Genomic DNA, 23967 nt, shown 5'->3' on the forward strand with positions numbered 1-23967 from the left:
TTATAAATTTAAATTAATTATTTAATTAAAATATTCTACAATCCCTATATTTTTTAAAAATTAAAAATTTAATCCTTATACTTGTATTTTAAGGAATTTAGTCTCTTTACTTTTCAGATTTTAAAATTCAGCTTCAACTGTTAACAGATAGATTTAGATTTTGAAATATGAAAAGTAGATGAACTAAATTCCTAGAAATTCCAAGTACATGGACTAAATTCCTAATTTTTGAAAAGTACAAGGACTGTAAGCATATTTTAACCTAATTAGTTCTATCTATAATTAGTAAAGGTCTCGTGAAAGATGACTTGTAAACTAAGTGTAAAAAAAAAAAAAAACATTGATGGCCTTAAATGTTTGATGCAGTGGGTGTGTGTTCATATCTGAGCATTTAAGTCGATGGTAGGGTCTACTAAAGATGACAGCTATTTTCATTACTCTTCTTCAGTGCTTTCTTTTCTTATTATTTTCATCTCTCTTTTGAAGCACATTCATGGCTTCTCTGTGCTCTCTTCTCTCTCTTTCTCTCATGTCTTCCAACTTATCCCCTTCCTTAATCACATTCTCTCACTTTTAATCCCTTAACTCTTTAACATCTATTTTCTAGTTACAACTGTTTATCTTCATTAGAGGAAAGAAAGAGATGAATGCTGGCGTGTCTCTTGAGCACAATTTCAGCATGTTGCTGCTTAAGCTGTTTGTGGTTCTTGCCTGTGAGTGATTTTTAAACATCATGTTTCTCATTTCTCATTTCTGGGTTTTGCTTATATTGGTATCATCTATTTGTTTTAACTGTTGGGTCATTATTAAAATTGCGGGAAATGTTAGCCTGGAATTCTTAATTTTTTTTCTTGTAAATTTGAGCTTAAAGAAATAGATTAGTCTTGAATTTCACTAAATAAGTCTGGTAAAGTTTTTACTTTATGTGTAGGAAGATTCTTAATTGAAAATAGTATTCAATTTTCAGTGATTTGGTGCATTAACTTATTGAACTTATACTTTCTTGCATTATTTGCGCTGATACATTTTAGGTTCTTTGTGTTTGCCAGCTTGAACTTTTCTTTATTATATTAGCTTTGTAATTTATGTTAAATACAATGTGATGGGTAGAAGTATCATGCAGGCCCTGTATCAGGAGAAAGATTGCATTTTATCCCTTTACTCTGGTTAAATTTAGTTGTTGCAGAGTAAACTGGTCTTTTTTTTTGTTAAAAGCTTATCTATTTCTACTGTTTAAAAGTTAATGTGGCTGGCAAAATTACCTGACAGTTACAAGTGATTACAAGTGATGTGCCATTTATACCTCATTCTAACCTACACGGATCAGTTTTTAGTAGTAGAATTGATGAAATTTTTAACAGAATGAACAGTTTGCTCTTTGATCTAATTTACATGGACTAATTTGTGTACTTTTTTGAGTAGAGGTGGCAAAATGCAATTCGGCTCTTAGTACAAGGGTGTCCATGGTACTTTTACCCAATGTGATGATATTAGCTTTGGACCTCTCTTATGTCCATTAGCTTGAAAAAATTATTAGAAAAGAAGTTAATGTAATTGGAATGTTTGATTCTTGTGAATAGTTGATATTAATTTTAGTTTGCTTGTGTTTTATTGTAGTTTTAGAAATCTGTCTGCTAACAAATACTTGAAATTTTAGTCTTTATAACTATTTATCACAAATAGGTCTTATAATTGTTTACTTATATATGTACTTTTTAATCTGTTTAAGCTTTTTGAGTGACCGTGAGGATCATAAAAATACCATGGAGAATTAGTTTAGGTATTTTCTGTGCTTAAAAATGTATGATCTTGATTTTGGAACATTTACAAAGAGGTTGATTTTGACAATGGCTTATCCTGCCTGGGACAGCGCCTGTTAGACCACGATAAATGTGGTTGAAACTTGATGTACGAGGAACAAACATAAGCTATGTTGGTTTGACTCTTCATTTCTCTTGTAATCCTTGTGTTCAATGCATGTCTTATCAATAACATTGTCATTTTGAACCATGCTAAGCAACACTTTAATGTTTAAGCACTAGATGAGTATAAGATTTTTGCGGTTTTATTATCGGTTGCCTTTGTGTAGCATAAGTGGAAAATTTTAAATTTCACATCTTACTTAATTGGTCATATGATATTTTCAATCTTTGTGATTCATCCCTTCATTTCAGGCTTCCATGAATGTTTATCCGATCCTCAAGTTCATCATAAAGGTTATATGTTAACCGGTAGAGCAACTGGTGATTTTGTACCTAAAATTACTCCAACGGCATCTCCTCAACCATTTCTTCCTCTACTTGCACCTTCTCCTCTATCAACCTTCACAAATAGCACTTCTCCTAAATTATCGGGTATGTTTACATAAGGGATAAATATCAAGTTTATACATGAACTTCGTTTCAATTTGAAAAATGAACTTTGATTTGGTGCAATTATACGCATGAAACTTAAATTGTAGTTCATATGTATACATGAAACTTTGATTTTGATTCAATTGTACACATTTAAAGAAATGAATATACATTTATTTTCATAATGGATTTGTATAATAGTCTGTGTATGCAATATATCAACATAAAATGATGCTAATTTGATAATATTGTTAGTGATTTCTGAAAATTGAATCAGTCAATTTCATTTATAAAATCGCACAAAGTTAAAGGTCATGTATAGCATTGCACATTGGATCAAAGTTCATGTACAATTTTGATATTTATCCCTTTACATAATAGTTTAAAAGCTTAATCTATTTGGATTTTAGTGTATAATTACATTTTTGTGTTGTGTTTGGTCTTCTGTAGGACTCTGTATGTTAAATTTCACTGCTGCTCAAAGCTTGATAAGCATTACGTCAATTGATTGTTGGGCTGCATTTGCTCCACTATTGGCAAATGTAATATGTTGTCCACAACTACATGCTACTCTTGTGATTCTTGTTGGTCAATTGAGTAAAGAAACTGGTGTGCTCGCTCTAAACAGAACCCTTGCCAAGCCTTGTTTATCAGATATTGAGCAAGTCTTGGCTGGCCAGGGTGCTGGTGACGGTCTCAATCAAGTTTGTTCGATTCATTCATCAAACCTTACTGAAGCATCTTGTCCCGTAAAAGATGTTGATGAATTTGAGAACATGGTAAACTCTTCTGAGCTTCTTGCTTCATGTGAAAAGATTGATCCTGTTAAAGAATGTTGTGACCAAGTTTGTCAAGGTGCAATATCTGATGCTGCAACAAGACTTGCATTGAAAGCTTCTGATCCTCTAAGCATGGATGGACCTCATGTTTTACCTCAGCACACAACAAGGATAAATGATTGTAAAACCGTTGTGCTTCGATGGTTGGCAAGTAAACTTGACCCTTATCATGCAAAGGAAGTTCTTAGAGGATTAACCAATTGCAATGTTAACAAAGGTATCAATGCCCCCTCTATCTTATCGTCTTAGGTATTATCATTCTGGTTACGTCTTTGGCTTTGTTGTGGGGAGGTCGCTCTCTGGGCCGGTCTTGGACCCTCAACGGTGGACGTATTTTGCCTGGGATGTCTATGGCTCTATGCTTGGCTAGTCTAGCCAAGTGGTAGTGTTCTTACCCACCAATGCCATATAAAGGCATGGGTTCGAACCGCACCAAGGCCAAATGATAAAACATTTCCTTGGTGGTGAAGTGCTCCCCAAGCTCCGTGAACCCATTTGGGCTCTCCTTGGAGCTGGGGGACAAAACGTAGGGCTAAAACTGAGAATAGACACCCCGGGAACAATACCTCCACCATTTAGGGTCTGAAACCGGCCCAGTCGACCTCCCTTCAACAGGCTTCATATTTAAACTATATTCTTTGTTTTTGGTTTTCTTCGATTTCAGTTTGCCCTCTCGTTTTTCCCAACATGAAGCATGTGGCAAATAGCTGTGGAAACGGAATAAGTGACCAAACAGCTTGTTGTGATGCTATGAATAGCTATGTCTCTCACTTACAAAAGCAGACCCTAATCACCAACTTACAAGCTTTGGACTGTGCTACCTCGTTAGGGTTGAAGCTCCAAAAATACAATATCACCAAAGATGTTTATAGCCTATGTCACATAAGCCTTAAGGATTTCTCTCTTCAAGGTTGGTTTCCTTGCTTGATGCCACTGCGATGAGCAACCTGAATTGATCCTTACATAAAAATAATGAATTAGTACTAACACTTTATTCTTTTTTCTCTGTCATGATCGGATTTGATACTAATTATCAACAACTTCTATGCATCAGTCGGAAGTCAAGGTAAGATTCTTCTCCACTAAAAAATGGCAACATAAATTTGCTTTTACATATTGGGAATTTGTTCCTATGTGCATCTGTATCTTATACTAATTCTTTAGTTGGTACTTGAATCATGTCGAAAGCATTCTTCTCCCGTCTTTTTGTTATTTACCCGTCATAGTTTAGGAAAGACGAGGTGGGAGTTGTTACAATTGAAAGAGTCATGCCTGTTTCGAAACTAGAAAATTCTTTAAGTACTTGTACCCTTCATTTGCGAGATTAGCATATTCAATTATCTATTTACATTATTAACATGTCCAACTTGTTTGTTTCTTTTCACTGTTTTTAGAATCTGGATGTCTCTTACCAAGCTTACCTTCTGATGCAACATTGGACAAGTTTTCCGGGATCAGTTTCATTTGCGATCTAAATGATAATATTCCAGCTCAATGGCCGTCTCTGTCACTACTGCCAGCTTCATCGTGCAATAAGAGTATGTACTCTCATTGGTGGTTCACATTGATTTTAAATTACTTTAATGCTATTTCCCTCATCATTTCCTTATTTTCACTTGTATTCATGTCATACAGCTATCAGAATTCCTGCACTACCTGCCGCCACAAATGCTCAAAGTGGTAGGAAATCGCCCTGTTTACTCAAGCGACTGTAATCTCTTGGAAACCCTCGAAACTTTAATGAAAGTCTCACCCTCTCTTTTGCAGGTCTTAACACAGAATATATCGTAGTTTATCTCCTCGTTGCATATTCAACGGCCATAATGATGCTCTTGTAGGTCTAGTTTGAGGCTAATTCAAGAATCCTGTCATTAATTGAAGCTGAAGATAACTAGAAGAAGGTTATACGCAATCATATAAGCATAACTCCTGGTTCCAAGGTTCGTGTTAAAAGCTTGATTCAAGTTCATCTATATGATCATATTAATTCAATATTCTTGCAGGTTTTATATAATAATATTTTGTAAAGTAAATAACATGGGAGAAAGACAAATATATGTTGTATTGTATCTATACAAGTATCTTGAGTACAAAATGTAAATTTTGATTGGTAGGTTGAAAGGTTTTACCTTATTTTATTGAAAATTTGTTTCTATTTTGTGTAATATTTTCAGCTAAGGTTGCTTGTGAATGAATGAAACATTTGATCCTATGTAACAAAATTGGTTTTTTTTTTTAATAATCTCATTATAGGTTCTGATCATTTTTTTTTTGATACAATGCGTAGAACTAGTCATAGTCTCTTTTCAATTCATAAATAAATAGGTGATAATGCAATTTTAATCAATTGAATTGATCGCAAATAAAATATGTAATTTATTTATATTTATGAATAAGTTTATATATGAATTATTATTTAAAGTTGATTTTAATTTTATTTATTTATTTGATATAATTTCAAATTTTGCTGTTTTTTTTTTATTTTTTTAGCTATATTGTCAAATTTGATGATCTTTTTAAAAAAGAATTGAGAGAATCAAATGATGTTTTTCTAACGAGAATACTAATTTAAATTTTTAAATATTTGTACTCCATGTTAATTTAATTAAAATTAAAATTATGAACTTTTATTTTTTAAATTTTTATAAATTGTGAATTATTTGAAGATATGACATATAATACAAATGATATATTAAGTTAACATGATGCGTATATAGATTGCCATTTTAGTTACCATGTCAACAACATTAAAAATTAATGTTTTAGTCATCATTTCACTTAAAAAAAGAAATATTAAGAGCTAAATTTATCATTATGTCTTCTTTTTTTACAACAATGATTTGATCTAAAGTTATTTCTGAAAAAAATATCATCCGACCAATAAATCGTAATTTTAGGTTGTTTTAATTTCGTTTATTGATGTATCAAAATCTTATTATAGCGTGTTCCAATCACTCTAAAGGATTAAGACGTGTTACTATTTTGTTACTTAAAGTAAGGTTTTGAATTAGATTAGTAGTTAAATCAATTAGTTCATCGATTTATCGGTTTAATAGACTGATTAATCTGTATCAAATTTTGAATTAATCACTTCAATATCCTTTGAATTGATACCCAATCAATTCCTAATCCAATCAATTTAACCACCCAATTTAACCTTGGTAATAAGCAATCAACGTAGTAGAGTGTTCTAATCACACTAGGGAATTTATTTTTCACAGGAGGGTGAAGATTCTCTGGACCTTGGGTTTTTTTTTTTAATTTAAAAAATAACAGTTTTTAAATTTTTAAATAATTAATAATTTTATTATATGATAAATTAATTAAAAATATAGTTTTTTATTATACTTAATATGATTAATTAAGTTAAGTAATCACATAAATAATAAATAATATAAAATAATATTTATTAATTCATAATTTTATATAAATATAAGTTTAATTATATATTATCTAAATTTTAATATAAATATTAATATGATAAAATGATTTTAATGTACATTTTTCGTTCTAATTTCATCACCATCATTGTTTCTAATCTCACTGCTCATCTAAATGGAATCTAAAAGTGATATTTATATATCACTCACCAAATCAGTACTTAATCGACTCAACCAACCCACGCTAGCATCATATAAAAATAGGTAAACTACACCTAAAGTCACTAAACAATTAGTAAGTTTACTTTTGGTCACTCAACTTTAAAAAGTTACAAAATGATCACTGAATTATTCAAAAGTTTTCATTTTCGAAATACAAGTACCACCTTAAATATTTTGTGAAAATACATATACCAAATGTGATATTATCCTCAAAATATCTTCTAGATTCGATTCCATTTGAATCTAAATTTAATTGACACCCAATTTAGATACTTTATAAAAAGGGGAAAAAAAGAATAGGTGCTAAAATAATGGCTATCCCCTTATAAGATAAAAGGCATAATGATTTATTTGGTCCTCTAACTTTATAAAAAAAATTATTTTAGCTCTACATTTAATTTTGTCTCTTTTAGCCATTGAACTTACATTATTTGTCAAATCACCCCAAAATGAATAGAAAAATTAACATTTGTTAACTTTACTAACGTGACATCCGTCACATTGGCAATTAGTTAATTTTTAAAATTTAAAATATTAAAAAATATTTTAAATATATTTTATGCTTTTTTAATAACTTAAAAAAATTAATTAATCGTTGACGTGACATCCACATGAGCAAAAGTAATAAACGTTAACTAATCCATCTATTTTAGGATGATTTGACAAATATTACAAGTTTAAGAACTAAAAAAAATGAAAAATTAAATAGAAAATTAAAATGATTTTTTGCAAAGTTAGAGGGCTAAAAAATGATTATACTAAATTTAATTGAGACCAAATTTAGATACTTCATAAAAAGGGGGGGGGGGAAAGAAAGAATAGGTGCTAAAATAATGTCTATGCTCCTTGTCCTTACAAGTTGCAAGGTAAAAAGCACAAAGAATCACTTTATGTAATTTACAAAAGATCCCTGAAAGAATATAAAGGCTGCTATTTTCCCTTAATAGGCTGGCTAGCTTAATTATTATCAACCATCTGAAACCATACTTACTGAAAAAAATAAAACACACCATGGATTCTCAACAGGAGCAGCTGCACCAGCCATTACAAAACTCCATGCATGGCCACCGGCAGCCACCGCAGACACCCGAGCTGTCTTCTTCAGAATCCAGTGATGCTGGCAGTGTCTATGATGTGGACTCTAAGCTTGAAAAAGTCTTGTTAGACAACGAGCTCCCATATTTCAAGCGTCTCCGACTGGCTTCATGGATCGAACTCCGGCTGCTCTTCCACCTTGCCGGACCGGCGGTTTTCGTTTACTTGATCAACAATTTCATGTCTTTATCCACTCGTATCTATTGTGGTCACTTAGGCAACCTTGAGCTTGCGGCAGCTTCTCTTGGTAACAATGGCATACAGCTCCTCGCTTATGGCCTCATGGTATATTATATATAACCATATATATGTAAAATTATCATGGATGCTCTTTCGCATCAATACACTAGGAATAAGATTACATTTTGTTCATTTACAAAAAAAATATCAAATTAGTCCTTATACGTTAGTTCATGTACTTAGATTAAAGAACATACTAATCTTTTCTGTTAAAAGTTTTATCCATTTTTATTGTTAAAAACTGAAGTGATCAACAAAGTAACAAGAAAGTTAGAATTTTACTTATTTTCTTCTCTTGTTTATTTTACTAGGGTTTTTATAATTTTAATCAACTTTTTGCAGCTAGGTATGGGGAGTGCTGTAGAGACACTATGTGGACAAGCATACGGTGCTCACAGGTACTCCATGTTAGGGGTTTATCTTCAAAGATCAACCATTGTACTTACCCTAACAGGGATCCCATTAGTGTTAGTCTATGTGTTTTCAAAACCAATCATGATCTTACTAGGCGAATCCACGGCGGTGGCATCGGGGACAGCGGTTTTCGTTTACGGTTTAATCCCACAAATCTTTGCTTATGCCTTCAACTTTCCCATACAAAAATTCCTTCAATCTCAAAGCATAGTGAACCCAAGTGCTTATATCTCAGCTACTACACTCGTGGTGCACCTTGTTTTGAGTTGGTTAGCTGTGTATAAGCTCGGTTTGGGGTTAATAGGTGCATCAATGGTGTTAAGCTTATCATGGTGGATCATTGTGGTGGCTCAAATAGTGTATATATTGAGAAGTGAAAAGTGTAAGCTAACATGGGATGGTTTGAGCTTACAAGCCTTTTATGGGTTATGGGATTTTTTCAAATTTTCAGTTGGTTCAGCTGTGATGTTGTGTTTGGAGATTTGGTACTTGCAGATATTGGTTTTGGTTGCTGGTTTGTTGGAGAACCCTGAGGTTACATTGGATTCTCTTTCTGTATGGTAAGTAAGTTTATTTTTTCCATAAAATTCCTCCCCTAAAACTAAGATCGAGAAATTATATTAGGATTCAGATTATATTTTGTTTCCTTTACTTGAAAAATAAGTAAATTAATCTTTGTATGTTAGATAAAAAAACAAATTGATTCTTTCCATTAAAAAAATTCATTCAGTTACTAGTAAAAACTGACATTGCTAACAAAAAAATCAAATAGTTACATATGATGTGCCACGTATACATCATGTTAACATATAGGAACTAATTTTTAACAATAAAAATGGACGAAATTTTAAATAAAAGGGCCAGTTTGCTTTTTGATCATATAGTGATTATTTTGCCCATTTTTTGAGTAGTGGAGACAAAATACAATCCTACTTCTAGTATAAGAGCCTCAATTATACTTTTACCAATTCATACTACTACTCATAATCTCACTAAAATCCTTGAATCAAAAGATAATATGTGCTTAAATAGTTTAATCTCACGTTCTATTGCATATTAAAACAACAACGATATTAACCAAGTTAAAACTCAATTGAAAAATAGTATCTATATCAAAATTGACCTAATTTTTTTAGGGGCAAGTTTCTACTTTCATTTTTATGCTTTTCACTTAAGTGGAATAATATATCTCATACATTATATAGATTATAATATTTGGTATCAGAGTCGGCTTTGGATAGTTGATACTAGTAACATATCATTTAATATGGTGGACTCTCGTTCAAATAAAAAAAATTATCATTGTTATAGAAAAGAGTTATAAATCTCAACTCGGTTACTGAGAATAAAAAATCTCATTAGTTATGTACTTGAGCTGTTTTGAGATATAGTTAGGGATGACAAAAAAAAAACCTCAAACCCGACTTAATTCGATAGGGCCAATTTTAAAAAATTGACTTTTGAGATGGGTCTAATTTTTCAATAGGTTGATCGGGTTTAGGAAAAACTTACCTAGAGATATTACCAAAATACCCCTTATATGTAATATTAGTTTAAATATATATAATAATTAAATTTATATTAAGATTTGTTCTAACATAAAAATACTAATGGACTTAGGATTTTTTTTTGTTGAAAAAGCTTTGGAATAGTTGTATGTCTCGTATTTCAATATTGGTCCATGCAATTCATGCAAATTTTAGATTAATTTATTATTATTACTACTACCATGTGGTCTTAATTAATTAATTAATTAATTAATTAATATTAGGGTTAGAAGCATAAAGTAGATGAAATGTAGTGTATCAACATCCCAAGGGAAAAAGGTGAAATATTAAAGGGAATAAATGCTTGCAAAGTGCATGTAGTTGGGGGTCATTCGTGAAACACGCCATAATCCTTTTTGCTTAGTTATTCTTTTTAATTTTAGCTTTTGCTTTTACTTTTTTTTAATGCTTCCTCTAATTAAATCTAATTTAATTTATTTTAATTTTAAGGGTAAACTATTAAAATAGTCACTTATGTTTGAAATATTATGTTTTAGTCACTTACATTAATGTGTTATAACATTTTAGTCATTGAGCCGTTTAATTGTCGTTAACGGTGTAACGGTAAGCTAACGTGGCACGTTAAATCATTATTTCAAACAAAAATTCTAGGTTAAATTATACAATTGGTCTCTAAATTTTTTTTGTTTTGAGCAAAAAATAAATTCTTTTATGTTCTTTTAACTTCCCCTTCCCCTTTCCATTTTCTTTTTCTTTTTTCTTTTTTTTTTCATTCTCTTCTGCTTCTCCCTCTCCCTCTATTTTTCTCCTTTCTTTATCTCTTTTAACGTAAAAGAAAATTTTAAATTGCTCAAAATAAAATATATATATAGGGACCAATTGTATAATTTGACCTAAAATTTTCATTTGAAATGATTATTTAATGTTCCACATCAGCTTATTGTTACACCGTTAATGACAATTAACACTCAGTGACTAAAATGTTAAAATACGATACGTAAGTGACTAAAATGTAACCTGAGAAAAACAAAAGTGACTATTTTGATAGTTTACCCTAACTTTAACTCAAACTTAAAGTTGATTGTAACGAATAAATGATTTAATTCTTAAAATAATTCACATTCGAATTTAACCTAATACTCAGAGTTTCAAACATAGAATAATTATAAACCCAAAATAACTCAAAAATTTTAAAACAAAAATTAATATGATCCAAATTTATCCGATGCAAAACTAGCCCATTCCACCATAACATCCTGATTAAATTCTACTTATTTTCTCGAAAGATGCCCTTTTTTTGTACTTTCTAGCAAATATATATTACCATGAATTTATTGATGTTGGTTGAAATGGTGCAGCATGGGTATATCCAGCTTGTTGATGATGGTTTCGATTGGGTTCAATGCAGCTGCAAGGTTCGTCACTTTCACTAGTTTTACTCCGGTTAAATTGCAGTTTTGGTCCTTCTACTATATTCAAATTTAGAATTTAACCTTTATAATATCATTAGTGATCGAAATAACTAAGATTATTATCCATTCGAGTTAAAATGCTAATTTGAATTTTTATGTTTTTCCCTAAATTAGTGTTAGGGTGAGCAATGAGCTTGGAGCTGGGAACCCCAAATCGGCAGCATTTACAGTTAAAATTGTCACTTTGGTTTCGTTAACCATTGCTGTAGCGGAAGCTGTCGTTGTTTTAGCTTTACGCCATGTAATAAGCTATGTATTTACGGAAGGTGAGACTGTGGCTGAGGCAGTGTCGGAACTATGCCCATTCTTGGCCGTCACTCTTATTCTTAATGGGGTTCAACCTGTCTTGTCTGGTAAGCAACTTTTTTTTGGGTAAAGTAGCGCTGTTAATTACTCTAATTTGGCTTAAGTAGCGCTGTTATTTGTTGCAATTAAAGTAATGATATGAAGTTTTTTAAAACCAAATTATGTTTATGATTTGATTGAATTGCATTTACAGGGGTGGCTGTTGGGTGTGGATGGCAAACATTTGTAGCGTATGTAAATGTGGGATGCTACTACGTTGTAGGGATCCCACTGGGCTGTCTTTTAGGCTTTAAAGACCACCTTGGTGCAAAGGTAAAAATCGCGTCAACATCTAAATTGGCCCCTAAATTTTACCCTTTCTCTTATGTTGGCACATCTTTTCAGAAATAGTACATAAACTATCGATATTGTCTTATTTTGCCTCAAAGGTGTCTAGCATCCAAGAAGAACATGCCACGTTCTTATTGGTTGAAATTAGCTGGGACAAAATTGATAGCTTAATTACCACTTCTGATCAATATCGAGAAAAAGTTAAAGTTTAGGGACCACTTTATTAATTGTAAAAAGATTAACCAGAAAACTAATATTAATTTGTGGATTAAATCACTTTTTAGGACTTGAACTTGACAACTATTCCCACATTGGAGCTTGAATTTTTTTTTTGTCCAAGTTCGCCTTTGAACTCGACAATTGTTCCCACGTGATGGCTTGAACTTTTATTTGTCCAAGTTAATCTCTGTATTTGATAATTGTTCTCATATTGGGGTCTGAATTTTTTTTTCCAAGTTAGTCTCTCATATTTTCTTCAAAACCCTAAAATTCAAACCCAATATGGGAACAATTCTCAAGTTCAATGACTAGTTTAGACAAAAAAAAATTCAAGCCCCATTATGAAAATAATTGCCTAATTCAAGTCCTATTATGGGAACAATTACTTAGTTTGGGGACTACCTTGGACAAAAAAAAATTCAAGCCCCAATGTAGAAATTGTTACCAAGTTCAAACCCCAAATAGTGATTTAACCCATAATTTGTGAAAAGTACTTGCCCTAAACCTAAGGTATTTGACTCCTCGAGCAGGGAATATGGTCTGGGATGATAGGAGGAACATTAATGCAAACCCTCATTCTATTGTGGGTGACATTTAGAACAGATTGGAACAAAGAGGCAAGTAGTCCCTTTCAAACCTTTGTTCAATTTTTGCAGCTAAATTATAATTATTCATCCCTCAACTATATTCAAATTTGAAATTTAGTCATTATAATTTAATTAGTTAATCAAAATAAATAACACCTCTAACTATTCTGGTTAAAATGTAAATGTCAATTTTTCTTACAAACATTCTTTCCAACAAAAACTTATAGACGTCAGTTAGCATGACAAGTTGAAATGACAGTTTTCAAGGAGTAAAAATCAACATCAGTATTTTAACCGGAATACTGAACTTAGTTAACTATTTAGACCAACTAAATCTCAAATTTAAGCATAGTGGAGGAACCAAAATCATAATTTGACATAATTTTTGTAACCTAGAGGGCATTCAATGAAGTTTTCATCTATATTAAGTTCTTAATTAACACCCTATATGGGGCATTAATTCTCAAAGCGGAAAAGATGGAAGCATTGATGAGCTTACTGAAATTTTCAGGTGGAGACAGCAAAGAAGCGGTTAGACAAATGGGAAGACAAGAGGGAGACTCTTCTCAAGAACTAATTATTGAAGGGATTATTAAGCTTTTGCCTGCATATGCATCAAAACAATGAAGAAATTAAGGAATCGATTGACCCACCACAATAAGCTAAAATGCTAATGCAATTGCATTTTGCTGCATTAGCATTTTGCTCATACTACTATCAAATGGTTTGTTTACTGGTAAGATGTTCAAATGGCTACATAAGCCTTGAAATATGGTTGTCGCTTGAACTCACAGCTGAGAGTGTAGAACCCTAGAGTTTGATTGATTACATAAAGTATAAAATAAGCTTCCCAATGTGCTCTAATTGTGCTTATTGCTCAAGAAAACAATATATAAAGTAATGCTAATCCAAGTTGAAGCTCATACTACTAAGTTAAAATTGTGTCTGAGAGAAAGCGGAGAGACATTAAGATTTCTGTTCACTATAGTAGTTAGCTCCTTTAAATGACGAAAAAAACCGAAAGGTTTAGAACTAAGAGGGGATAATGTGAAATGTAAGGTACGGCTAGTAACGAAAATCATAAGTGTTAATCAAACAAACATCAAGTATTAAAATGAAAAAAAAAAAAAGAAAGAAACAATCTGTGCTCACCTTGAGCAATGATGATCTAAAAGCCCAAACAATTTTGTATCAGTCAGTATAAATCTTCATATTTCGAACGACAGTTGATTTGGTTGATTTTGAGTTTGTTGGTATTTGGTGTGATAAATTATATGCGTATCAGCATCGATCTTACTGCATGCCATCTGATTTGTCTCCTTGATCTGTTACATTCATATCATCCCAAGAAGCATTGGATCTTATCATATATTTGCATGTCCTGAACATAAATGACTCAAAATCATCAGATATTTAAAAAGATGCTACAAGAAAAAGAAAAATATTAGTAGCATTAGATTATTACGCTTCAAGAGCCTCCGCTTTTCTCTTGATCTCACATGACCAAACCATCGGATCAACATCTTTGGGCAAGGAGTCTTGTTGTTGGGATTTCTCTTGTAACCACCTCTCTGCTTTATTACACTCATCAGTAACCTGCAAAAGGAGAAGACACAAGTGTTTAACCAATGGACTAGCAATATCAATGAATTGAGCCAATTGAACATCAACAATCATATACCGCATCTTTCTTAATGGATGAAAGTGATGCTGCAGCCTTCCGATAATCTTCAATACACTTTAGCAGATCCTTTGCTGCTTGTACTCGAGCTTCTTCATCTTTATAACGATTTTCGATAGGGTCAACAAGCTTTAAAATTCAAATCAGTTAGTTGGTTTTATTACAGAGCTGAACTGGGGTAAATAGATAATTAGTCAAGTTATAGCTACCTTTTTTAAATCCTCAAGCTTCTCTACATAAACATTTTCAGTTTCATCCATCCCGTCCTCATAAAGCCAATCTTCTGCCTGCTGAAGTTTTCTAGATATCTCTTCCCTATCTGACTCATTTGCAAAGCTTCGATATGCATTTAAAATCTATGCACACAATTGTGTTACTCTAATATGTAGCAGAACTTAAGAAACGGAAAATGAACAAAATCCACTACACCTCAGAATATGTCAGACATTAAGATTATTTTATAAGAATATGCAGATTAAGATTAGATGGCAATCACCAAAAGGTTCTTGCTAGGCCTATTAGATGACATGAATATATCATATTCTGCAATTACTATTCATGATAAATCATCCAATCATATGATGTTGCAATTCCCAGTGCATTGAAAATCATCAAATTAACTACCAAATACTGCATTTAATATAAAAGCATTACCATCTATAGTAACTTAACTAATCTTAAAAGGCAGGAGGGTGCATCTATCTTTTAACAAAAAGCAAACTTATTCTTAAGACTGACTTAAAAGTTAAAAGCACAGGCTGCGCTTATACTTCTAGACACTGGGTTTGAATTACAGAGACATTAAATTTCCCTCTTATAAAATCATTATGAGAAAGGAACCATGTGAAGTTCTTTACTTGTAAGTGGAAAATAAAGCTATTATCATTTTAAGCCAAAGCAATACCTTATCGCGCATCTCATAAACGTAAGACTCGAGGGCATTTTTCTTATCTTTGGTTTGCTCCATCTTCAAGTCCTGTTGCATCAACCAACGTTCTTTCTCTTCAGCTTTAGCAATCTCGTCCCTTTTCATTCCATCACAGACACTCTCACTAATAGGGATTTCCAACCTTTTTACAGCTTTTCCTCTTCTTGCTACACCAGCCTGCACAAGAATACTGAATTTAACATCAACGCTCTTCAAAGTGATATATTTGAATTTTCGTCCAAATATCCTCAATGACATTGTCAAGAGTCAAGACACAATAGATATAGGCATTGGCAGAACATCTTACTAAGGCACTCCACAAGAGGATAACTGCAAACAAATTAGTCTAAGGTTTCCTAACCATTTGTTATTTATTTCAATTCTGAATTGAGAGCAAACAGTAAAAGCAAGGATTTCACTGCTCTCCTCGTTCTTCTGATTTATATCTATTTTTCCTGAAATGTGATAACAACAACTAAAATGCAGATGGAGGAAGAAGTCAAAGTGGGCAGTACTTCAACTGAAACTTACACCAGGACAAGATGGAGGTTCTGATTGTGAATTATCACTGACTTGAGCAATATTTTCTACAGAAGATATCCGATCAGATTTGTCCTCTACCTCTTCTGAAGTCAAATGAGGATCATTGATTGTCACAGAGTTATCCAGTTGATCCTCTATTAGCTGATGCAATAAAATTTGGAGTTCACCACAGTTAATTTACTTGGGAAATGACTAAAGGCCAATATGATACAACATTAATAGAAAAAAAAAATCATATTTACCACAGCTGAATCCAATTTGACAATCCCATGAAGATTTAGCTGAACTCTGACCTTCACTTTAGCCATATTTATGTGGCATTGGATAGGTCCAATCTACAGAAACATTAAATCATAATTCCAAGAGTGTTTTAACAATGAAAAGAAAACCAAATATTCATAACACTAAATCAAAAGTTAAAATAGAAAAACCGTTAACAAAAAAATTACAAATTGCGACATGTCTAAAAGAAGAAGCATGCAAATATAGTTATCATACCGTGAAAGTATTAATTTGAGGAGATAATTTGGAAGGTAACTCATTTGAATTGACATAGAATGCTTCCATATTGAACATATTAGTTCTATGCAAAGTAAGAATCTTAACACTTGGAAATGGGTGCCCTTTTGGGAAAAGCACACCATTCGAAAGAGTGCAAACTGGACCTTTGTCAGATGAGAATCCAATAGATAAAGGAAGAGAATCTTGAACCTACAAGAGAAAACATATGACAAATGTTATAGCTTCGTACAGGAAATAACCCAATTAAGCACCAGCATGCATACAGATGCAAGTATCTAAATGGAACTCCTCCTTTTTGTTCATTGGTACCCACAAAACACTGGACAAGGAAAAACCTCAGTGATAACTGAACTTACTATTCCTTTTCTTTCTAATACTGAGGCTAAGAGGTTAGAGATGACCTCCTATAGATATTCAATTAGTAAAGTAGCTCATCTTTCAAAAACAAAATAGTGAAGTTACCCCTAGAAAGCTCCAACCTCCTGGACAGGCTTGAAGAGCAGGGAAATGGAACCAATAGTAATCACTCCTATAACAGTACAGCCAGAAGAAATCCAGCACAATGGAAAATAGTGCAAAGCAAACAGAAATTGAGGTTTGCATAAACATTAATAGAAATAAATGGTATTCATCTACATAACACATTTCATTCTCACCCACATCAAAGAATTTCACCCAAAAGATGAAAAAGGAAGAAATTTAAGCATGAAGACATAATTGCTTAAATAAGAAAAATGAGTGCACTTAAATAAGAAAAATGTGACAGAACTTGGAAAAGGATTTTTCTTTCCCAGATCAAGAGAAAACCAGTTTATTTTATAATACAAAATAAATGGATTTGATTCAGAAGTAAAAGCTCAATCTAACAGTGTGTCAAAAGCAACAATGTGTGGAAACACAAACCTCATACTCTCTGACACGGAATATTGGACTGAGCATTGCACACTGAAGAGCACAACCACGAGCCACACACTCACTAGCGTTTATTGTCCGGCTGGGCTCCCGGTTAAATATAGAAGCTAAAATCCGTGTAATAGCCGGAATTCGAGACCCTGATCCAACAAGCTCAACTGAATTGATTTTATCCAGAGTCAAACCAGAATCAGCCAAAACCTTGCGACAAGGAACAGTAATCCTTTCCAACAAATCAGAAGACAACTTCTCAAACTCCTCCCTCTTGATTAAACCCCTAACATCTTTCTCATCCATCAAGCACTCTATATTAAGTGGTGCTTCCGCATTAGCACTCAAGACCTTCTTCAGCTTCTCACATGATGCCCTCAACCTAACAGATGCCTTTATATTTGTAAAAACATCAATGTTATACCGCTCCTTAAATTGGGATGCAAAGTGATTGAACAGAACTTCATCAAAGTCTCTTCCTCCCAAGCTACAATCAAAAGCATGAGAAATGATTTTCATTTGTCCAGTCTCAAATAATGCTATACAGATCTGTGTGTCACAGTGACCAATATCCACAAAGACAGTATAAACTGGATTAGAGTTAGAGATATCAGTCTTGTAAATTCCGTATCCAAGGGCAGTGGCAGTACAATCATGCAACAATCTCAACGGTTTCAACCCAGCAATCGCCGCTGCATCCAAATAAGCACGCCTCTGTAAATCAGTGAAGTAGGATGGAATTCCAATTACACATTCCGAAACAGGCATTTCCAAATTCTTCTCAGCTATCTGCTTTAAATGTGAAAGCAACATCCCCAAAATCTGTACAGGTGTAAATTCATGAACCTCTCCCATAAACTGTAACCGGATCAAAATTCCGCCATCAGGGCTTTCAAATGTTTCAAAAGGGAACAACTTAAGTTCTTTCTCCAAACCAGGTTCATTAAACTTCCTACCAATCAATCTCTTAACCTGCAAAATAGTGGACCTAGGATTCATTGTTGCAGAAGCAGCTCCAGCTGAGCCAATGAACCTTTGTTTCTCACCAAACGAAACAGCAGCAGGTGTCTCACGCTTCGATTCATCATTCAACAACACATCAATACCACGTTGCTTAGCAACTGCAATAATGCAGTTCTCGTTCCCGATATCTAATCCCACCACACTCATTCTTTCCTACTAAATTCAAACAATAAGACAAAATTTTCCAACAATTATACCCGCATTTATCAAAATTTTCAAAATTTCTTATCCCTAAACAACTACTTCAACTTTTCTCTAGCTCAAAAAGTAACCAAAAAAGCTTCAAGTCTCCAGAACCAAATCAAAACACCTAAAAATAATTAAAATTAAGTCAATCAACCTAATATTCGAATCAACTCTTATCATAGCTAAATGCACTTAACTTTCAAAAAATGAAACTAAAATACTAATTTTTGTTAGTAAAGTATAAACGTGAGCTTAAATGAGGTTAAGCTTCTATACTTATATAAATTCAAAGCTCCATTATTATTATTTCTTTCTTTCTTCCTGCATTTGTGTTGAGAATCAAATGGATAATAGAAGAAATCGAGAGATACCTGCTGAAAATTGAAAAGTGAGGAAGCAAACGAAGATTGGGGGGACTGTTTGGCCTTTGGGAATCGAAAGTTTCCGATGATCGATCTCTTTTCTCTGTTTTATGAACAAAGTAAATGAAATTTTAAGAACATATTTACAAGTAAAAGCTTTTCCGATTGAACGGGAAAATATTTGGCTGTTTGAATTGAGAAAACGTGTGTTTTTTCTTTTTCTCCCTAATGTGGTTGCAAATAAGGGCGTGACGAACAGTACTAATAAGAGGTAAGCATTCACCCAAACTCTTGATTTGATTTATAAAAATTTAATATCCTAAATTTGTTTTATTTAAGTATAGATTAATTAAAAAAAAAAATTTAGCAAAATCTTAAATTTTTTTGTTATTTTTCTTTGTACTCCGCTCTGAGTAGTATTACCGTTGTTGTCTTCACAAATTACGATGGAGATATGTCGATGTCTATTATTGCTGAAACACCTCTGATCACCATCAGTTTCTTTAAACTAGGTTGCTCTTCGTTGGCATCTTCATCTGTGATGTTTTATTTTTCCATTATTTAATAAGCTTTCACTTTTAAAAGTTTTTGTCTACTCTTTTAGTATATTTTTTAATCTTTCTTTTGCGAATGATTTTAGGGCTAGTTTTATCATCGTCCTCTCTAATTTGATGGATAATTTATAGCCACCTTTTTGGACCATTCGGGGTTAATTTCTTTATTATATTAAGTGCTTGCAATTATTTCAGATATGTTGTGCTTGAATTATGACCCTCGAGTTATATGGTCTCATTCATTTAATGAATTAATAAAATTTCCTTTTAACTTTTTTAATTCAAAATTATAATTAAAATAATCTAAATTTGAAATAATTATGATTCAACATCTGATGCAAAAACTTTAAATTCCAAATTTGAATAATTTAAACTCAAAATAATTTAAATCCAAAACCATTCTAATAGAAAATTAACTTTAAAGTTTAAACTCGAATTGACTTGATTTATATGGTTCTTATATTATTAAAAAGAATCAAATGAGGGACTAATTTGATCCCCTTCCTATAATAAAGAGAACTCTCAAGTTCATTCATCAATTTTCTAACCCTAAAGTTGAAAATTATTAAGTCCACTTTAGTACACAAACTAAGCAACTATACATAACCCCTCGTAACCTTTATTATTATTATTATTTTTTGGTAAAGAAAATAATAAACTAACGAATTACAAAATAAACTTAAGCATAAAAACTACCTGTATGCCTATCCCTATCAATAAAGGAACTAGTAATTTCGAGTGGAACATCGAACCTCTGCAGATTAGGTTTTTCCATCAAAGCTTGCCTAGCTAAGCAATCCGCAACCTGATTATACTCGCTTGGAATATATCTCAGAATCCAATGATTTTCTTGAGACAAAATATTACAGATTCGCTTAATTAAAGCTGAGTTGGATTCAGTAGAGGAGCTGCCGAGGATGCTTTTAACAACTTCCAAGCTATCAGTCTGAATAGTGACATGAATATGTCCTCTGCGTTGGATAATTTTAAGACCGTCGAGAATGCCCTAGAGCTCCGCATCAAAAACTGAACATTTGCCTAAGAAGCGATGATATCCAATGATCCAAATTCCTTCCTTATCACGAACAACTCCCCCTGCAGCAACAAGACCATATCCCAATTGCATTGCTCAATCAATCCGAAACATATTTAAACGCATTCAAATTCACGAGCTCCTACTTTGACAATAATTTTGATTCTAACTGAGCAAATACTCAATTGACATTTTAATATTCAACTTAAATATTATAAAACTTTAATAAAATGACACTTAAAAATTATGTGTCGAAGTAAATGTAGTAACACGACACACTCTCGATCGTATTAACTTAAAACAAATTTCATCTAAATTGTTGATTGAAAACATTTCTTCTTTTATTTTCTTTCTTAATTATAATTAAAAAGTCCATATCATCAACCAGAGAGTAGACCCAGCAGTGAAGCCATGCTCACCTTCGGCTCAGAAACAAAGCCTTCAGAATTTTGGGCAATAGCCTATTGCCCATAACCTAGAATTAGCCCAACCATCTTTAAATTTATATCAGAATTCTGGGCTTATTGTTGCCCACTAATATATATACCTTTCAAATTTATGGAAAAAATATGGTTAAGATTAAAAATTAAAAATGTTATTACTGTGTAAAAATTATATATTTAAAATATATAAATTAATTTAAAATAATATATAATAAATAATAAAATGTATGGTTTAAAATTAATAATAATACTTGAAATATATATACGATGTTAAAATAAAAAAATAAATTGTGAGTAAAATAAAATTTAAACACGCAAATACATCATATTAAAAATGCAGTTATTAATATATATAATTGATGTAAATAATAAAATATGCATTATAAAATTAAATATAATAAAATATTAAAATAAATTTTTGATTAAGTGATAAATTTAAAACATTACTAATGCATTTGACATATTTCAAATACTATTAAATGTTTTTTTAATTAAAAAGACTAATCAAATTAATATTCAAATAATAATAATATAAATAGATGAACATAGACTCGCTACTAAAGTTGAAAAATGAAGCTATTTTGCTTATTTTATAGACTTCTTTTAGAACTAATACAATGGACTTGACCAAATTGCCCACACTTGGAGATTAACCATTTATTAGAGTGAGGTTGGTACCAGTGGAATGAATTTTAATTTTTTATATTTTATATATTTATAATTTTTAAAAAAAAATTAGAGGGTTAAAGTATAATTTTACCTTTACTAATTTAAAATTTTAAAAAATTAAGAGTCTAAATAGTAATTTTTTATTTTAGGGAGGCCGAGGCCCTGCCAGCCCCTTAGATTCACCTCTGGTTGGTACTCAATTAAATTTAAAATTATCTCAATAGTATTTTTTTAAATTATAAAATTTGAATGTTTTTTTTATTGTGAGGTTAAGGATAATAATTTATATATATTTACGGATTCAAATATATATTATTGTTTTAGATATTATGAATTTTGATTTTAAAATTATTATTCGTTGTGGATTTACAGCAGACCCGAATAAATATTCAAATATTTATTATCTAAACGGACGTGGACTTCGATTTAGATATCTAAACCTATTACTTGCATAATGCTTGTATATATATATATATAAAGAATTTTAGCAGATTCAGATATTACAAAATTGGGAAATATCATACGTGAACACTTATATTAATGATGATTATGCCTAACGTGGTCCCACTCCCAAGTCCCAGCCAAGTTCCTGATAGGTGTGGGGTGCATGAATATGACGATGGAGTAAGTGATAATTTTATTGCTACTTTGAATTTATAAACCATAGAATTAGACTATCTAATGATCTTTTCCATAACCTATTCTGATTTAATATTATTTTTATTATAAAAGTAATTCCGATTTTAAATATAAAGTTATTATCACTTAAAAAAATTCAAACCCGTAATTATTTGAGTTTCAAATCTAAATAATTTGAACCAAAAATAATTTCAACTCAAATGACTTGAAATTTAATTACTTTGTGAGACAAATATCGACATGCTAATTGATATTCGAGTTTAGTTTTAATGTTTAATTTGGAATTTAAATTTTTTAATTATCTCAAGTTTTTTTAATTTGATACTTGAGTTTGTTTGGTCTCAATGAAGTACCTATAGAGCGCATGCATAAAATATTCATTGAATCGCATAATATTGTTTGATTTATATACTAAATTAAACATTAAAACTAAATTCAAGTATTAAATTAAGATAACAAAAATTAGTTGAATATTAAAACCAAATTCAGGTATTAAATGATATATTAGCGTTGTTATAAAAATCTTTCTACCATTATTATTATTAACAAGTGATTGGGTGCAATGGTAAGACACGTTACACTCTTAAAGAAAAAACATAAATTCGAATCTTGAGATAATATTATTTGGAGGAATAGACGTCAAACTCGAATATTTAAAAATGAATTCACTCTCTTTAGACATCCCATTGAAGAAGAAGAAGAAGAAGAAGAAGAAGAAGAAGAAGAAGAAGAAGAAGAAGAAGAAGAAGAAGAAGAAGAAGCTTATTATTCCAAAATCACAACAAGTACAGTATCACTTTCCTTTTTTTTTTTCTTTTTCTTTTAGCAGAACTCTCCTATTTTTAACCAAAACAAAATCATAAAATCTTATATATGCATATACATATATAAGTATATGCATGTATATACATACATATAATGTTTTAAGTGAGCAAAGGACGATGAATGGCGGCAGCAATGGTTCCATGATCATTACCACCACGGTTAAACAATCGTCTCCAAGTTTTCAACTGATTAAAAACCTGTCTGTAAACATCAACTCTTAAACCAGAAATACTGACCATCGCAGTTTTCTTCAATTTCTTCAATTTTCTACCAATCTTCAGCTTCAGCCTACATAATTTGATTCGAAAGAACGATGGTTTTCTTCTAGAATCAGCTTGTTCTAGCACTTTGTAAATCAAGAACTGAGCTCGTCTATGGATTATCTCATCTGGGTCTTCTTTATTCACCTTTGAATAACTATATGATCTGTTCAAAACAGACATGTTCTGTTTGTATCTGGGGAAAATTTTATGGCTAGGAAAAAGTTCTGAGAGAAAATGTTAAAGGTGGAAGCAATATTTATAGGAGAAAAGATAATAGGGTGATGGAGTTGTGTATGTGAACTAACATTGACTTGGAAGGGGAATAATAATAAGGGTAAACTGTACAAATGGTCACCCTACTATGTCCAAGTTTCTGCTTTGGTCACTCATTTTTAATTTTTTTTAATTTAAGCACTAACGTTTGAAT

General features: G+C 31.7%; 4 protein-coding genes across 7 annotated transcripts; 2 read left to right on the plus strand and 2 right to left on the minus strand.

The window, feature by feature from the left end:
- The first annotated feature begins 329 nt into the window (after positions 1-329).
- LOC107935402 (uncharacterized GPI-anchored protein At1g61900) lies at positions 330-5450 on the plus strand. 2 transcript variants are annotated; one of them, XM_041102660.1, is made up of 9 exons: positions 330-402; positions 608-713; positions 2175-2354; positions 2805-3410; positions 3858-4103; positions 4248-4259; positions 4588-4731; positions 4829-4873; positions 4961-5450. In XM_041102660.1, the coding sequence occupies exons 1-9, from the start codon at positions 400-402 to the stop codon at positions 5029-5031; spliced, it is 1413 nt and encodes a 470-aa protein (XP_040958594.1). In that variant the 5' UTR covers positions 330-399; the 3' UTR covers positions 5032-5450. The 2 variants fall into 2 exon arrangements, with proteins under 2 accessions (XP_040958594.1, XP_016723492.1); XM_016868003.2 differs by having other exon boundaries at positions 338-713.
- Positions 5451-7751: 2301 nt separating this feature from the next.
- LOC107935400 (protein DETOXIFICATION 40) lies at positions 7752-13820 on the plus strand. Of its 2 annotated transcripts, XM_016867999.2 has the most exons (7): positions 7752-8175; positions 8473-9104; positions 11411-11467; positions 11639-11877; positions 12024-12142; positions 12910-12996; positions 13478-13820. In XM_016867999.2, exons 1-7 carry the CDS (start codon positions 7807-7809, stop codon positions 13541-13543), a joined length of 1569 nt encoding a protein of 522 aa, XP_016723488.2. In that variant the 5' UTR covers positions 7752-7806; the 3' UTR covers positions 13544-13820. The 2 variants fall into 2 exon arrangements, with proteins under 2 accessions (XP_016723488.2, XP_016723489.2); XM_016868000.2 differs by lacking the exon at positions 12910-12996 and having other exon boundaries at positions 7755-8175.
- Positions 13821-13870: 50 nt separating this feature from the next.
- On the minus strand, positions 13871-19399 carry LOC107935399 (heat shock 70 kDa protein 16). Of its 2 annotated transcripts, none has more exons than XM_016867997.2 (10): positions 19124-19399; positions 17544-18876; positions 16617-16829; positions 16361-16453; positions 16107-16259; positions 15552-15752; positions 14857-15003; positions 14648-14776; positions 14432-14562; positions 13871-14347 (listed from the first exon to the last, which is right to left on the minus strand). In XM_016867997.2, exons 2-10 carry the CDS (start codon positions 18711-18713, stop codon positions 14260-14262), a joined length of 2325 nt encoding a protein of 774 aa, XP_016723486.2. In that variant the 5' UTR covers positions 18714-18876; positions 19124-19399; the 3' UTR covers positions 13871-14259. The 2 variants fall into 2 exon arrangements, with proteins under 2 accessions (XP_016723486.2, XP_016723487.2); XM_016867998.2 differs by having other exon boundaries at positions 17544-18722; positions 19124-19386.
- Positions 19400-23375: 3976 nt separating this feature from the next.
- Positions 23376-23720, minus strand: LOC107935364 (uncharacterized). The gene has a single exon (XM_016867952.1). The coding sequence runs from the start codon at positions 23718-23720 to the stop codon at positions 23376-23378; it is 345 nt and encodes a 114-aa protein (XP_016723441.1).
- Positions 23721-23967: the final 247 nt, after the last annotated feature.

The sequence above is a fragment of the Gossypium hirsutum genome, chromosome D10 (assembly GCF_007990345.1).
Source record: "Gossypium hirsutum isolate 1008001.06 chromosome D10, Gossypium_hirsutum_v2.1, whole genome shotgun sequence".
Lineage (NCBI taxonomy): Eukaryota > Viridiplantae > Streptophyta > Magnoliopsida > Malvales > Malvaceae > Gossypium > Gossypium hirsutum.

Bases quoted from the DNA above. Each gene is read 5' to 3' on its own strand.
- LOC107935399 (XM_016867997.2), bottom strand. From the start codon at position 18,713: ATGAGTGTGGTGGGATTAGATATCGGGAACGAGAACTGCATTATTGCA. The intron at 15,753-16,106 runs GTAAGTTTCAGT...ATTCTTGTGCAG, and splicing joins AACCTCCATCTTGTCCTGGT to GCTGGTGTAGCAAGAAGAGG. The intron at 14,348-14,431 runs GTAATAATCTAA...ATTTATGTTCAG, and splicing joins AAAGCGGAGGCTCTTGAAGC to GACATGCAAATATATGATAA.
- LOC107935364 (XM_016867952.1), bottom strand. From the start codon at position 23,720: ATGTCTGTTTTGAACAGATCATATAGTTATTCAAAGGTGAATAAAGAA.
- LOC107935402 (XM_041102660.1), top strand. The intron at 3,411-3,857 runs GTATCAATGCCC...CTTCGATTTCAG, and splicing joins CAATTGCAATGTTAACAAAG to TTTGCCCTCTCGTTTTTCCC. The intron at 4,874-4,960 runs GTAGGAAATCGC...TCTCTTTTGCAG, and splicing joins CGCCACAAATGCTCAAAGTG to GTCTTAACACAGAATATATC.
- LOC107935400 (XM_016867999.2), top strand. From the start codon at position 7,807: ATGGATTCTCAACAGGAGCAGCTGCACCAGCCATTACAAAACTCCATG. The intron at 11,878-12,023 runs GTAAGCAACTTT...TTGCATTTACAG, and splicing joins GGTTCAACCTGTCTTGTCTG to GGGTGGCTGTTGGGTGTGGA. The intron at 12,997-13,477 runs GCAAGTAGTCCC...TGAAATTTTCAG, and splicing joins GAACAGATTGGAACAAAGAG to GTGGAGACAGCAAAGAAGCG.